The 16,786-nt window shown below is 43.8% G+C and overlaps 1 protein-coding gene across 1 annotated transcript in view; it reads left to right on the top strand.

Moving 5' to 3' along the window:
- Positions 1–16,786, top strand: part of PGBD5 (piggyBac transposable element derived 5) — a 201,874-nt gene that overhangs the window by 96,853 nt on the left and 88,235 nt on the right. Inside the window, exon 4 of the mRNA XM_033935358.1 lies at positions 15,877–16,057. Coding sequence (XP_033791249.1) covers positions 15,877–16,057 — 181 coding nt within the window. The remainder of the gene's footprint in view (positions 1–15,876; positions 16,058–16,786) is intronic.

Raw genomic sequence — 16,786 nt, 5'->3', positions numbered from 1 at the left:
TAAAGCAGTCAAGACCTGGCTATTTTTGGCAGCATTTGGTTAAATGACTCTAATTATACTGGTGGTTGGAGCTGTTCGATAGGGTGTTTTTCTGTTTGTATTAGTTATTGTTTGTTTTACAATTATGAGAGACTCCTGAGAAAATTAAAGTCATTGAATAGGAGGCAATATTCTGTTGTGGATTAGGAATTGGCTATTGGACAGAAAACAGAGGGAAGGGTTAAATCTCCATTTTTCTCAAAGGAGGAGGGTAAATAGTGGAATGCTGCAGGGTTCTGTACTGGGACAGGTGCTATTTAACATATTTAAAAATAATCTGGAAATTGGAACAAGTGAGATGATTAAATTTGTAGATGGCATACAACTATTCAGAGTTGTCAAAACACATGAAGACTGAAAAATTGAGGGAAGACCTTAGGAAATTGGAAGACTGGGCAAAGTGATGCATATCGGGAAGAATAGTCCAAATCATAAATACCAGATGCTAAGGTCCACCTTAAGAGTCAGCACCCAAGAAAAAGAGCTGGTTGTCATTGTAGACGCTATGCTGAAATCTTCTGCTCAGTGTGCAGCTGCGACAAAAAAAGCAAACAGGATGCTAGGAATTATTAGGAAAGGGATGGTAAATAAGAACAAGAATATTATAATGCCTCTGTATATCGCTCCATGGTGTACCCTCATCTTGAGTATTGTGCACAGTTTTGGTTGCCATATCTCAAAAAAAAAGTTATCGTGGAATTAGAAAAGTTTCAAAGAAAAGCAACCAGGCTGAAAAGGGGATAGAACTTCTCTTGTGTGAGGGAAGATGAAAGAGATTGGGGCTCTTCTGCTTCGAAAAGAGATGGTTAAGATGGGATATGATTGAGGTCAACAAAATGCTGAATAGTTTAGAATGGGTAAGAGTAAATCAATTTTTCACCCCTTCCAAAAGTACAAAAACCAAAAGACACTCAATGAAATTACATGTGAATACTTTTAAAACAAATAGAAGGAAATATTTTTTTTCTCAAAGAATAGTTAAGCTCTTGAACTTATTGCCAGAGGAGGTGATTAAAGCAGTTAGCATAGTTAGGTATAAGAAAGGTTCGTAAAGTCCCTGGAGGAAAAGTCCATGGTCTTCTATTGAGACAGGACAGGCATGGGGGAAAACACTGGTTACCCTAGATCGGGTAAAATGGAGTATTGCTACTATTAGGGTTTCTGCCAGGTACTGTGATCTGGATTGACCACTGTTGGAAATGGGAGAATGGGCTAGATCAGTGGTCTCAAACTGCAGCCCGGGGGCCACATGCGGCCCTCCAGACATTATTTTGAGGCCCTCAGTATGTTTATCCTAATCACAAAAGTAAAATAAAACAGTTTCTTGATCATATGTCTCTTTAGCTATGAATGACAATATTATTATTAATACTTAGCCAAAAGGAAAGATTTTACCTCATGCAAAATTGTCACTTCTTTAATAAGACATTAACTATTTTTTTCTGAGGCCTTCCAAGTACCTATAAATCCAAAATGCGGCCCTGCAAAGGGTTGGAGTTTGAGACTGCTGGCTTAACTGTAACCATGACATTCTGTTTGTCTTTGGGAAGCAGAGCTGAGATTGTGATGTCATAATGCCTCATTCCACCAATAAGAGCCAACCCCATCAGTGATGTTACAATGGCTTGATTGTCCTGTTCTTCCCTCTGCCCTCCAACACAGCCAGCAGATTAACTGTTCCCCTTAACTCAGTAGTCTCAAACTCGTGGCCCGCCAGATACTCTTTTGAGGCCCTCGGTATTACTGTATAATCACAAAATTAAAATAAAACAGTTTCTTGATCATATGTCTCTTTAGCTATAAATTACAATATTATTATTAAGACATAGCCAAAAGAAAGATTTATAAACTATAAAGAGTTTTACCTCATGCAAAATTGTCATTTCTTTAATAAGACATTAACTATTTTTTCTGAGGCCCTCCATGTACCTACAAATCCAAAATGCGGCCCTGCAAAGGGTTTTAGTTTGAGACCACTGGGCTAGATGGACCATTTATCTGATCCAGTGTGGCTGTTCTTATGTTCTTAATGCCTCTGGTGGAGAGCAATATATCAAATGGAATAAATCAAATCAACTATGCTGTAGAAGCCTGACAAGATAGGACTACTGAAAAGACAAAAAAACAATTGTTAACCTACTTGTTGCCATGTTAAGCCCTGAGTCTGTGACAGAAATGCACTGCTGTTTTGATTTATATTGCGCCCTGACTGTTTGTAGGTCCCAGTCTGTCCACCAGCCATGCTGCCATGTGCCTTTTCAACAGCAAGTATAGTAGAATAAAATGCATTGCCACGGAAACTGAGGAAAATTGAATTTGTCAATAACCATACACAGTCATTCTGAAGAAAGGAAAAGGATATCAGCAACCCAAACAGTCTGAAACATTTAGAGTCTGTATTTTGTGGGTTCCATTATCTTTCATTGATCCTACAAAAACCTCTCAATTTATGTGCCAATGAAACACGCTCATGCAGGGTACTAAATGAATGCTCTTCAGAAAATTGATTATCTTTGTGAATGACCCTTGATAAAGCTGCCTAGAGTGGCAAAATGGGTCCCGTCGGGGAGATCGCTTTTTATTTCAAGTTTGAATCTAAGCATCTTCAATTTTATCTTATTGTGATTTGTTTTCAACACTCATATTTGAATTTTGATACCCTAAGATATTAGAGTGTTTCATTGGCACATAAATTGAGAGGTTTTTTGTAGGATCAGTGAAAGATAATGGAACCCATGAAATACAGACTCTAAATGTTTTTGGTCTGTTATGGGTTGCCGAGATCTTTTTCCTCTCTTCAGAATGATTATCCCCCTCTTCTACGAAACTGCAACAGCAGTTTCTAGCGCGGGGAGCTGCGCTGAATGGCTGTGCTGCTCCCAACGCTCACAGAGTTCCTATGAGCGTTGGGAGCAGCGTGGGCCATTCAGCGCGGCTCTCTGCGCTAGAAACTGCTAGCGCATGTATGGTTATTGAGACCATTTTTGTTGTTTTTTTTGTTTTGGTTATAGTACTATTTTTGTGACTTATAGAAAACTGAATGTGTCACGGGCTTTAGAGAACAGCTGAAAGCCTGGTTGTTTAAAGAGGAATTTTCATGGTTCTGAATGCCTGTGATAAGTGTCATTGATATAAATATTCTGCTAGAGCAGGGAAGATAGTGTCCTGAGAAAGAGAAGTACTACTTATTTACCATATATACTTGAATATAAACCTACTTGAATATAAACTGAGGTAACCTTTCCCCCCAAAAGGAGGAGAAAAGGTTGACTTGAATATAAACCAAATGCCCTGCTCTGCCAGGCTCTGCACCCAGCCCCCCTTCCTCCCTGCCAGACTCTCCACCCTGGCCCTCACCCTTCCTGCCCTGCCAGAGCTCTGCATCCTGTCTCCTCCTCCCTCTTAAAGCCTTGCTGGCTTCAACCGGGCCTGCCATAAGACCTTGGTCTAGCAGTGGGCCAGGACAGGAGGGATCCCTCCCTCCCTCCGCCTCCTCGATTAATAAATATGGTACCTTTAAAATCCCTGGTGGTCCAGTGGTGAACTGGGGCAGGAGTGATCTTCCAACATTCCTGCCCCATGCAGAGCTTGCTGTCTGAATGGCTGCCGTGAGTTCTCATGGCAACCTCGCAAGTTCTTACAATCTTGTGGTTGCTGTGAGAACTTGCAGCAGCCATTCAATTAGCAGTTCTGCACGGGGCAGGAGCATAGAAAGATCGCTCCTGCCCCAGTTCACTGCTGGACCACCAGGGATTTTTACTTCTTGATAGACTGATGTCCATAAGCATCTGTGACCAAATACTAGAATGGTTCAGTTCCTTTCTTTCCAATCGATCATCTAAAGTTATCTTTAATGATACCGTTTCCAAATCCTACACTCTTAATTATGGTATTCCTCAAGGATCCATTCTATCTCCATTATTGTTCAACATCTTTCTGTCATCCCTTTTAAGTCTTTGTCAGTCTATTGGCTTCACCACCTTTACATACGCCGATGATATCCAACTTTTACACCCTCTAAATCCGGAAAATAAAGAGGAAATACAATACTTGTGATTAATAAAAAGCTTGAGAGGGTTAAACAATGGCTGAACTCCAATATGTTAGCCTTAAACATACAGAAAACAAAAACTCTACTCTTTCCATGGAAGAAGGGAATAAACTTGAGTGCCTCTTTTACTCTGCATAATATTCACTTGGATCTTGTAACTTCATTAAAAATACTTGGAGTCATCATTGACGATAAACTCTCCTAACACGAACACATAAGTAGTATTATCAAATTCTGCTTTTATAGGCTGCGAATCATTCGCTCAATTTCTAAGTTTCTGGAGCCAAAATTGCTAAATATATTAATCCACTCTCTAATTATTGCAAAACTCAACTACTGTAACTCTTTATTAATAAGTATTACACAAAAAGAAAAAAAAAGCGCCTTCAGATAATTCAGAATACTGCCGTTAAACTCATCCACAATGGTAAAAAATATGATCATGTAACACCTTTTCTGATTAAATATCACTGGCTCCCAATTAACCATCGTATTACTTTCAAAATTTTACTTTTAGTATTCAAAACCCTTTTCACTAATGAACCTCAATTCATTGATAAATTACTTATCCCTTATCGCGTTCTCTCCGGTCTGCTAATTAAAAGCTTATAGTAGTCCTCTCTTTGAAAGTTATTGGAAAACGACGACATGATATGTTTTCAGTGATGGCACCACAGCTTTGGAATGCCATGCCTCAGCATTTAAGAGAGGAAACGACTTGAGTCGTTTTAAAAATAATTTAAAAAGTTTTCTCATTGCTCCTCAGTCTCATTGCTCCTCAGTATCTCTCATCTCTCCATACACTCCTCCCCAGGACTTCCATCCATCAGGCAAATCTCTAACTGCACCCTTCTCCTCTACTGCCAATCCAGAATACATCCCTTCTCTCTTGCTGCACCATACACCTGGAACAAACTGCTTGAGTCAGTACTAGAGAATGATACGGGGGGAAAATTTATCACCGTTCCTGCCCCATCCCCGTGAGTTTGTCCCTGTCCCCACGAGCTCAGTCCTCGTCCCCGCTCCATCCCTGCGAGCTCAGTCCCCGTCCCGAAAGCTCGGTCCCTGCCCTGCAAACTGTCAGATCCCATCCGCACAAGCCTCAAATATGATTTTATACTGAACTTATTTTATTAAAGTATAAAAAGAGCCTATTCTGTACAATTGTCATTTTATAAACCCAAATAATACTGAGCAAGGATCAACAAAACCCCTGTCTCCCCTCCCTTTCACAAATATCCCCTCCCCTATTGTGAAAAGTGAACAAACCAAATTACTATAGAATGCTACATAGAAAAATCAAGCTAACAGAATTCTTCAGTCACACATGGCAGGAATAGTATTAGGGGAGAGCAATTAGGGCAACTGCCCCCTGGTCAGAGAAAGAGCCCTAAGCCAGCTGGAAGCTATAGAAGCAAAGCCTGGGCTTTGCAGTACCCAGTTATATCTAATACCAGCTCTAGCAGGATACATATTTCAAATCTGAAATATTATAATCACAAAATATAAAATAAATTTATTTTTTTTCTACCTTTTCTTGTCTGGTAATTTTATTCTTCAAATCACATTGGTCTCAGGCTTTGGTTTTGGGTTTCTTCTGTCTTCATGGTGGCATGGCTAGCTCCTGAAGGTAAAATAGGTACAAGTGGAGCTGGGGAGGAGATGCTGAGTCTGACATGGGCGCAATTTTTTTTACCACAGGAGCAAGACTTTTCACTGCTTCCACGGGGCTCTGAAAGTTCTTGTCCCCATTCTCGCGGGGCAGTAAAAGGTCTTGTCCCCATTCCTGTGGTAAATCAGTTGCAAGTGTCCCCATTAATGTGGATTTACTGCGGTGACCACAATTTACGGCTGTAAACGGTCCCCGTGTCATTCTCTAGTCAGTACGTGAAGCTCCATTCCCAGAACTGTTCAAATCCAGGCTAAAAGCCCATCTCACGAGAATACACCCTAAGCACCCTGAGAAACTCCCTAACCCCCTATTTGTCCTGTTGTCTGTTAATTTAGATTGAAAGCTCTACTGAACAGGGACTAGCTCTTAAATGAGTTGATGTACAGCGCTGCATATGTCTATCAGCACTATAGAAATAATAATAATAACTATTTTTTCTATACCGCCATAATCTTGCGACTTCTAGGTGGTTCACAGTGAAGAGAGCTGTACAATCAGCAAATTACAGCGTACAAATAGGGAAGATGTCACTGAGCAGTCAGTGATTACAGAGTACAAATTAGTACGAAATATAATATTAATATGTTACAATATAATATTAACATGTTACAGTGAAGGGGGCTGGATAGCCAGCGAATTTCAGAATACAAATGGTGAAGAAGTCACTGAACAGTCAGTGAATACAGAATACAATTACCGTATTTTCACGCAGATAACGCGCACCCGTGTAAAACGCGCACACGGGTATAGCGCGCAGAAACCACGATTTTATGTACAAAAACTTTTGTATACCGCGCTCACGGGTATACCGCGCATGCTGCCCGACTGTCCTTTCGCCCGCCCCGACTCTCCTCTGGCCACCCCGACTCTCCTTTCGCCCTCCCCGACTCTCCGTGCGCTGTCCCGACTATCCGTTCACCCTCCCTGACTTTCCGTGCACTGCCCTGCCTCTCCGTCGGGTTGGGCCCATGTGCCTCAGGCCGCGCCCCCAGGTGGGACCTAAGGCTCCAGGGCCTATTCTGATTGGCCCACGTGCCTTAGGCCCCACCAGTAGGCGGAGCTTTGGGACGGATGGGCCAATCCGGCCTCATTCCGTCGTTGGCTGCCTGCCGGACAGGCGGGGTTGGCTCCCGTCTGTCCGGCCAACTACCAAAGGTACGGGGAAGGGGGGGGGGGGTGTCGTGGGGGTCGGCCAGGGGGGTCGCGGGTCGGCTGGGGGGGCGGTCGGAGGTTCTTGGGGGAGGGCGGTCGTTGGAGGGAGGGGGGTTTGCGTCGAGGGCAGGAGGGCCTGGGATCCCTCCTGCCCGTAATGTAGTGCGGGGTGGGGGTAGGGGGTCGCCGTGGCCAGGAGGGTTTGGGCTCCCTCCTGGCCCGATATTGTCGGGGAGTTGGGGAGTCGGCCGGGCAAGAGGGCTTGGGCTCCCTCTTGCTCCGATCGTGGATGCGGGTGCGGGTGGGAGCGCGTGCGAGCGGTCGTTCGGGATGGGGGTGCGAGCGGTCCTGCTGGGGGGGGTGAATCGGGCGTCGGGCGGGGTGGGAACTATTTTAAAAAATTTTGTATACCGCGCTCACGCGTATAACGCGCGAGGGGTATGCGCGGTAGGTAAAAACGCATATAACACGCGCGTTATATGCGTGAAAATACGGTAGTGAGAATATGCAGTATCAACATGTTGAGTAATAGTTTTTAAAAAGGGGGGGAGTTGTCTGACTAGGAAATAAATCTATTGAACAGAGCAGTCTTAATTTCTTTCTGAAAAGCTGGCTCTATCGATAAAATTGCCTAGCCAGGTTTGCTGTCTATCAGCTTGAAACTTAAAAGTTCTGTCCAGAAAGGTCCTGTATTTGCAATCGGTTATCTTCAGATAGGCAAAGAGGTTGCGATTTCTGATTGTACTTGTAGGGGTGTATAGTTCAAAGTAAGGTAAGAGATAGGTGGGAGACATTCCCCACACCAGTTTATAGCAGAAGCAAGAGAACTTGAATAAAATTTGTGCCTCTATTGGCAACCAGTGTAGCAGTTTGTAGCAGGGACTAATGTGATCACTTTTCTTTAGTCCGAATATTAAGCGGACAGCCGTATTTTGCACTATTCTTAATTTTCTCACAGTTTTTTTTTAGGTATACCCACATAAATGATATTGCAGTAGTCTAGGGTAGATAGAATCAATGACTGTACCAGTAGTCTGAAAGATAGAGAGGGTTGAAATATTTTTTGATGGTTTTTAATTTCCAAAGTGTGGAGAAGCACTTTTTTGTCACCGAGTTCGTGTGTTCAATCAAGGTCAAGTGGGTGTCTAAAGTGACTCCTAATATTTTTATAGTTTTTGATATTGAGTGTGTATTGATTTAGGTGTATTGATGTTATGGTGATTTTGTCCTTTGGGCTTGCCAAGAAAATTTTTGTCTTTTCTGTGTTTAGTTTCAATTTAAAATTGATAGTCCATTGTTCAATTTCAGTCATGATATGGGAAATGTGCTTTAAAGTTTCATTGGTCACGTTGGTCAGAGAAATTAGGATAGAGATGTCATCAGCATATATATAGTATTTTAGGTTTAGCTTTTGTAATAGGTGACCTAAAGATGAGGTATAGATATTAAACAAGGTGGGAGATAGAGGGGAACCCTGAGGTACTCCTGAAGGGCTTTTCCAAAAATTAGAGTATTTCCCATCGTAGACCACTTGATAAGATCGTTTGGTTAAAAAGCCCTGGAACCAGATCCAAACTCTTCCCGAGAGACCCATTGCGTCTAGGCAATTCAATGTAAAATATTAGTAGCAGTTGTACTTTCAGAGTTGCTTATTCCTCAAACCCCCCCCCCCAAACACACACACACACACACACACAAAGTGTTCGAGGCTTGTGCAGATGAGGACAGAGCTTGCAGGAATGGAACAGAGAAAGAGCTCGCAGGTTGGGGATACAGAGATCCTGAGAGGACAGGGAAAATTTGTCCCTGTGTCATTCTCTTTGCCCTCCCAAACTCTCATCTGTCTTCCTAAACTAAACTAAACTAAGCCTTAGGTTTATATACCGCATCTTCTCCACTGAAGTGGAGCTCGACACGGTTTACAGAGTTTAAAAATATGGGAAGAGAGAAGAGAAAGAGTTTACAAAGCATAAAAAGAGGGGATGTAATCAGGAGAAGAGATTATTATATGCTAGAGAAAAGCCAGGTTTTCAGTTGTTTTCGGAATAGTTGGAGGGAGTCCAGATTCCGCAGCGGGACAGTGAGGTCGTTCCAGAGGCCGGTGATTTTGGAGAGGAGGGATCTACCCAGTTTACCTGCGTGGAGGATGCCGTGTAGAGAGGGGAAGAATAGTTTATGTCTGTGGGCAGATCTGGTGGTAGTTGGTGTCGGGGCGAGGAAGGATAGAGGGATTAGGGGCGGAAGGATGCCGTGAATGATCTTGAAAGCCAGGCAGGAGCATTTGAAATGAATTCTGGAAAGTACTGGGAGCCAGTGAAGATTGGTAAGAAGAGGGGAGATGTGGTCATATTTGCGTTTAGCAAAAATCAGCTTAACCGCAGTGTTCTGGATAAGCTGGAGTCTGCGAAGACTTTTTTCGTTAGGCCTAAGTAGATGGCGTTACAATAATCGAGTTTGGATAGGATGATGGATTGTACAAGGACGGTGAAATGCTTTTGGTGAAAATAGGATCTAATTTCCTCAGCATGTGGAGGTTGAAAAAACAAGATTTTGCCAGGGAATTCAGGTGATCGTTGAGGGAAAGGGAGGAGTCGATAGTGATGCCAAGGACCTTGCTTGAGAACTCAAGGTGTAGAGCAGGGCCTGTGGGTAGGGTGAAGAGGGCGGGCAGGTGAGCTAATTTTGGGCCGAGCCAGAGTAATTTTGTTTTTGATTCATTTAATTTCATCTGTACTGAGAGGGACCAGGCATGAAGTCTCATTATGCATGATGTGATGTTCTCTTGGAGGTTTGTAAGGTTTGGATCTGTTTCGAGGAGGATGAGGATATCGTCTGCATATGTGTAAATTGTTTCAAGGGGGGATAGTTTAAGGAGCTTCAGGGAGGTCATATATATGTTGAAGAGAATAGGGGATAGGGGAGAGCCCTGTGGAACACCACAGGATGGTGTCCATGAAGCGGATTTGGAGCCGTTTGTGTTGACAATGTAGGAACGATCGCGAAGGAAGTTTGAGAACCACTTTAGGACAGAAGAGTCTATCCCAATCTCGGAAAGTTGGTAGATTAGTATGTCATGATGCACGACGTCGAAAGCCACGGAGAGATCAAACTGTAGGAGAACAGCAAATTTGTTTCGGGCATGTAGTTGTTGCACCTTTGAGATTAGGGAAACTAGGAGGGACTCGGTGCTGAAATTAGGCCTAAATCCGTATTGGTAGTGTTGGAGAATGGAGAATCTCTCTAGGTAAGAGGAGAGCTGAGTGGCGACTATGGTCTCTAGAAGTTTTGTTAAAAGAGGGATGTTTGCTATGGGGCGATAGTTCGATGGTGAGGAAGGGTCAAGATCGGGTTTTTTCAGAAGAGGAGATAAGGCAATGTGTCCCATTTCGGTGGAGAACAGGCCCGATAGTAAGACTTTGTTTATGAGGTTAGTAAGGGTAAGAGATGGCCTGTGTAGGGATTTTTTCGTAAAGGTAGGATGGGAAGGGATCTAGGATGCACTTGCAGGATTTAAGTTTGAGGCAAAGTTTAGAGATCTGGGTCTCGGATACAAGTTCGAATGTAGTCCATGATCTGTCGGCAGGGATAGCGTCGGAGTCTTTCGGGGGGAGAGAGTTGTAGGAGATAGCTGAGGGAAACGAGCTCTTTATGGTAGTGATCTTCTCGTTGAAAAATTTGGCTAGGTCATTTGGAGATGGGAGGGGGGGAGGGGGCGGAGTCATTTTTAGAAGTAAGGTTCCGCCAGATGTGGAACAGTGTATTGTTTTGGTTTTTTGACCTGGAGATTTTGTCTCCATAGTAATTCTTCCTAGCTTTTTTTAGTACGGAGTTGTAGGATTTGATGTTTTCTCTCCAGGATTGCTTATCTAGGGGGGATTTTGATTTTTTCCATCTCCGTTCCAGGGCCCGACATTTCTTCCGCTGACTCTTTTTCCCTTATTAGCCCCAGCGCCATCCCTGTCATTCAACTCCTCCTGGCATCCAACTCCTCTTGGGTGGATGTGCTTTACTATTGTGTATTGGAGGTCTTTTTTGGCATGTTTTATATTTTATTATGATTTTTGTATACTTTTGTGATCTTTTCACTATGGAAAGCCTAGAGGTTTAGCAAATTGAATAAACTATAACTGTAATCTGTTCCCAACTTCCCATTGCCCCTTTTTTTTACTTCTCCCCAGTATCATTTCCACAGTCTCTCACTCTGGCTTCCACAGTCCTCTGTCTCTTTACACTCCCTTTTAATCCCTTCCTAGTCCATGCAGTCCTTCAAACCATATTTCCAACTATCCTTCCAGACATACCTCCTCCCTCTCATCTTCTCTCTGCATCTCTAAAGGTTCTCTTTCCTTTCACCCCTTCATGCAATATTCTCTTCTCGTTTCCTTCCTCTCTCCCCCCCCACCATTTGTATCTGTCCCCTTTTGCACCCCCTCCCTCCAGATACACTCACACTTTTCCTCTCTACAGACACTATCCCCTTCATACACTCTCTTTCTCCTTGACACTATTCCCCATTCTACCTCGCTGTCTCTTTGGAGGCTATTCTCCCCTCCTTCCAGACATGCTTCCCCTTTTCCCTTCTGCTTCTGATCTTACTTATTATCCCCTTATCCCTCCCTCTAGAGCAGTGGTCTCAAACTCGCAGCCCGGGGGCCACATGCGGCCCGCCAGGTACTCTTTTGAGGCCCTCGGTATGTTTATCATAATCACAAAAGTAAATTAAAACAGTTTCTTGATCATATGTCTCTTTAGCTATAAATTACAATATTATTATTAAGACTTAGCCAAAAGGAAAGATTTATAAACTATAAAGAGTTTTACCTCATGCAAAATTGTCATTTCTTTAATAAGACATTAACTATTTTTTCTGAGGCCCTCCGAGTGCCTACAAATCCAAAATGTGGCCCTGCAAAAGGTTTGAGTTTGAGACCACTGCTCTAGAGCATCTTGTTCCTTCCTAGTGCTCTTTCCTACCTCCCACACCTTCCTTCCTCCAAATTCTATTCACCCTGCTTGTCCTGGAGCATAACCAACAGCCCATTTTCTTTTTTTGGGAGGGATGGGGGAAGGCACCAGTTCCTCTTTTCTCTCCCCAAACCCCATTAAAAATTTTACCTTTTGGCAGGGATGTTCAAATTCCACCAGCTGAAGAACTCTGTAGCCTGAAACTCCCGTGGTGTAAAGAAGTCAGCATCATACATTCCAGCTGCCAACACCAGCACACCTCGCACATGCTTGGTTTATATACACAAATTGAGCTTGCGCGAGGAGTGCCAGTGTCGGCAGCTGGCAAGCATACTGCTGACTTCCTCACGCCAAGTTTGGGCCATGGAGCTCTTCAGCCGGTGGGGCTTGGGCATTCCCGTCAGCCATTCTAGGCAGCGGCGTAATAAGGGTGAGCGGTGCTCAGGGAGGTGGCGCCCCCCCGCCCTTTCCCTGTATCTTTTTAACTTTTCCAGCATTAGCAACATGCCCATGTTGGTGTCCACTCGCCCTTTGACATCACTTCCTAGTCGTGGGTCCCGGAAATGACATCAGAGAAAGATGCTGATGCCAGCAGCAACCTTGTGCCGAAGAAGTAATAAAAGTACGTGGGAAGGCAAGGGGTGTGTGCGCGTGGCAAGGAGAAAAGCAGGGAGTGGAGAGGAGGAGGGGTGTTGCGCCTGGGGCAGATCCACCCCCCCTGCCCCCCCTTTCTATGCCATTGCAGTGTGGAGAGGAGGAGGCCAAGCTTCCCATGGGTATGCCACTGATTCCCAGGCTCTTTCCCTTAACTTTTTCCTTTTGGTTCTTCACCCCTCCGATTTTCCCAGGCTTAATCTGATTTCATCTCAGACTGTCCCATGACCAAATTTCTTGGCTCATTTCATGAGATTTGACCTCGTGGCATCAGGAGTAACGTCAGATTAAATACATCTCCTCCTGCCAAAAACTGACAGTGGGAGAGAGATTGACCTCCCTCTTCTATGAAACCGTGCTAGCTTTTTTTAGCGCAGAGAGCCGCACTGAATGGCCCGCGCTGCTCCCAACACTCCTTGAGTTCCTATGAGCATCGGGAGCAGCGTGGGTCGTTCAGCGTGGCTCTCTGCGCTAAAAAACGCTAGCGCAGTGTCGTAGAAGAGGGTTTGAGTGTAGGTAACCCGTGGCAGCCTATTCATGCTGGGTGGATGGAACAGACAGAGAAGAGATAGAAAAAGCTAAGCAGGGAGTGGAGGGAAAGAGGGTTGCCTAGTGCCCCTTGACACATGGCACCTGGTGCAGCCACACCCCCCCCCCAGCTCAAGTCTCAGTGCTGCTGTCTTAGCCAGCGTATAACACATTGGAGGCAATTTCATTTTGCACACACCTTGATAATGAACATCACTCCCAAGCTAGGGTCCATGAAATATGATTTTATTCTTTCAAATTTGCTGCTCTAGGGCACCATGTCAATTAGAGCTTTATTCAGGATTTCATCAAATCTAATACGTATATGCAACTTACTAAGTTGTGCTTGGAAATCACTTTTAATCAAGCAAGTGGTAATCCGTAAGAAGGGTTATACGTATTACTATATCTTTGTTATATGGCCAATTGGGTTCTTTGCTGAATCATCAGTACCTGTGACAGGATGACCAATGTTCTCTGAGACAGCTTGGGTCAAGCTTAGGAATAACTTCAGACCACACTTATGCAGTTCCCAACTGAGCAGATTTTAGTTGCACAGACCAGTTGCATGTTACAGAAAAAGGGCTAATTGGGGCCATTGTGGAAATCTTTAGAGTAGTAGAACCAGTGGCTTCCAATTTTAAGAGGACACACGTTAGAATACCAGTCTTTCATTCTTCCCACAGTAATTTCCAATATTTTGCTGAGTTCCTGTCTTAATGAGCTGAACATAAGAATAGCCATGCTGGTCAATCTAGCCCAATATCCTGTTTCCAACAGTGGCCAATCCAGGTCACAAGTACCTGGCAGAATCCCATATAGTAGCAAAATATTTTTTTAGTTCAGATAGGAGTAGAGGTAGGTACAGATAGGAGTAGAGGTAGGTAATAGGGATAGGATTAGAGGATTAGAGGCAGTTACAAAATTAGTCAGGGACACTGTTCAGGCAATTAGGCCTGATGGGCCGCCGTGGGAGTGGACCGCTGGGCAGGATGGACCTCTGGTCTGCCTCAGTGGAGGCAACTAATTATGTTCTTATGTTCAGTTGCTGAGTCCTTTTCTGGTTGGATTGCTTGTCGGGGCAGAGTTTGGGGGGAGTTTGAGTTTGGAAGGAGCTGGTTAATTTTATGCTTTTAAGTAGGACCACTTCAACGAAGCTGCCTTAAAGTTAACTGGATAACTTAATTTTAGGACCACACTTCAGCAGACTGACTAAACTGAAAATTGGTGGTTTCAATATAAAATTAGTGTGAGAATCTACATCAATATTGGTTAGTACAGTGGTCTCCAGTTTTTTCCATGTAAAGGGCTGCAAAGTGGACATTAGAAAATTCCGAGGGCCCACCATAAGATTTTAGGCTTACAAGTTTCAAGTTTAATAAATTTTGGTTAAAACGCATTATCATAAATTCAATGCGATGTACAAAATTTAAAAAAGGGAGTAACAGACAGAATATTCTGGGGAATAAAAGACTAAAACATAGACAACAACAGGAACAACAGGAAAGAGGGAAGAACTACAATGCATAAAGACAAGGTGAACCTAAAGGGGAATAACAGTAGGTTTAAAAACATGTAATTTGATGGCCTTGTAGCTTTAAAAATTCGAAGGCATCTTTAAAAAGAAAGCATTTAAGATTTCCTTTAAATCGATCTAGATTAGTTTCTTCTCTCAAGTGTCTACAGTGAGTTCCATATATGGGGAGCTGTCACAGTAAAGATTGTATCCCGTCGAGTGTTAATTTTTAAATACTAATTTTTATTTTGTAAGCATACCACTTCCAACAGAGCAACATCGTACAGGTAAGTGCAAGCAATGAGGGTGCACATAACAGACCCACTGCATTCCATTCCTGCCTGTCAGCCCACCTTGGTGCAAAGTACCCACAGACCTTTTCTCTAATTTTCAAACCTTTCAAGCCAGTATTAAAATGGGAGGTGCATGTTCACCAGCAACTAGTAAACCTGCAATTCCACTTGGCTTAGATTTTCAGGGCTGACCTGGATCAGAGGTACACCATCGGGAGGTTTGGCCATTACTGTGGGTAGAAAAAAAGGCAACCTTGCCAGATTTCCTCTTAAAAAAAAAAAAAAAAGGGCACTTGGCCCCGCCCCATTGTGCCCCAGCTCCTCCCTGTTCCAGCTCTGCCCCATTCCGCCCCAAACCCAGCCGAACCTCCGGTCTCCTTTCCTGAGTGCAGGGCCGCGTCTGGAGGGCCTCTGCGCATGCGCGAATATCAAAGCAACGATGTCATGCACGTGCATACGAAGTTGTTGCGTCGACATCCATGCATGCGCAGAGGACCTCCATATGCGGCCCTGAGCTTGGGGACTTCCAAAACACAGACAAACTACTGGGTTTTGGAAATCCCGATGGGCACCCGGAGAGTCCTCTAATAAGTGGACATGTCCGGGTTTTCCTGAACGTCTGGTAACCCTAAGAAAAAGCCCCATGAAGCTCTGTTGGGTCATGAGTGCCAGCATGGTCACATTGATGCACATACGCATGCATGCACAAGGAGAGATGATTTGACTGCACGTCAGTGTGACCATGCAGGCACCCGTGACCCAGCAAAGCTTCACGGGGCCTTTTCTCTACCCACAGTGGTGTCAGGGGTCCCTGGATAAGGGAAATGCAAAAATGGACTGGGGGGGTTGCGTGTTGGAGACCCACTTGGTTAGCACATGGCATTAGAATGCTGCTGATTTTTGCGTCACTCACTTCTCCTAGGACCTAGGATGTAAATCCCACTGACTGTGTGTTTGTTTTCTGTTCTTTTTTTTTATTTCTCTTTTCTGGTTTGATCCTGAGAAGATTTATGTCCACTTAAAAGAAGGAAGCGGCACGGATGGACTAGATGCTTTGAGGAACAAGCCACAGCTCCACAGCATGGTGGCTAAAAGCCTGTGCCAGAATTTAACAGGAAAAAACTACATCATCTTCACTGGCCCCAGCATTACCAGCCTGAATCTGTTTGAGGAATTTGAGAAACAAGGTTTGTGATGGAGAGTCGGTCTTCACTATGTGCAGACAAGCTGTAAACACCCAACATTTTAATGTGGCAGTAAATTATTTCTCCCAAAATGTTCAATGTACTATGCAAAGAAATGAAAGCATTTTTAGGCAAGCCAGCTAAAGATAATGCAGCACAAGCTGTTCATGTAATTTTTATGACCATTTAGTACCTTGAAGTATAAAGACAGATTCAGCGCTTGTAGAATATGCTTTGTTGGCACAAAGGATAAGCAATCCATTTCTTACAGAATGCTATCTTCATTTCCATAACAGCAAATAATTGTTCTTACACTCTCTCTTCATTAGTTGGGTGATTGACTTCCTGCTTGGTTTCATTCCTAAGATCAATTTTAAAGGGCCACGGCCCAAAGAAAAAACAGAAGTAGTAGTTTACCGTACTTTGCTTGTTTTATTTTTATTTAAACATTTTTCTACGCGGTTTACAATAGTGTGCAGGCCAAAAATGTTAGGCAACGTTTACAGAATCACGACTAGCAGCACCTAAAACCTAGGCCAGGGTTTGAAGGGCCTACATTTCCAGCACCTAAGTTTTCTGAGAATCGCACTTAGGGCTAGGGCCTTAAGGCGCGCAATAGCTTGCGTCAAATTCCCGAGCACGCTAGCGCGCAGTAATTTTGTGCGCGTGCTAAAATCCCTAGCGCACCTTTGTAAAAGGAGCCCTTAGTGGTGCCTAAGTCACACTCTGCCC

Source organism: Geotrypetes seraphini, chromosome 3 (assembly GCF_902459505.1).
Source record: "Geotrypetes seraphini chromosome 3, aGeoSer1.1, whole genome shotgun sequence".
Classification (NCBI taxonomy): domain Eukaryota; kingdom Metazoa; phylum Chordata; class Amphibia; order Gymnophiona; family Dermophiidae; genus Geotrypetes; species Geotrypetes seraphini.
This window is presented reverse-complemented; position numbering and strand designations above follow the sequence as displayed.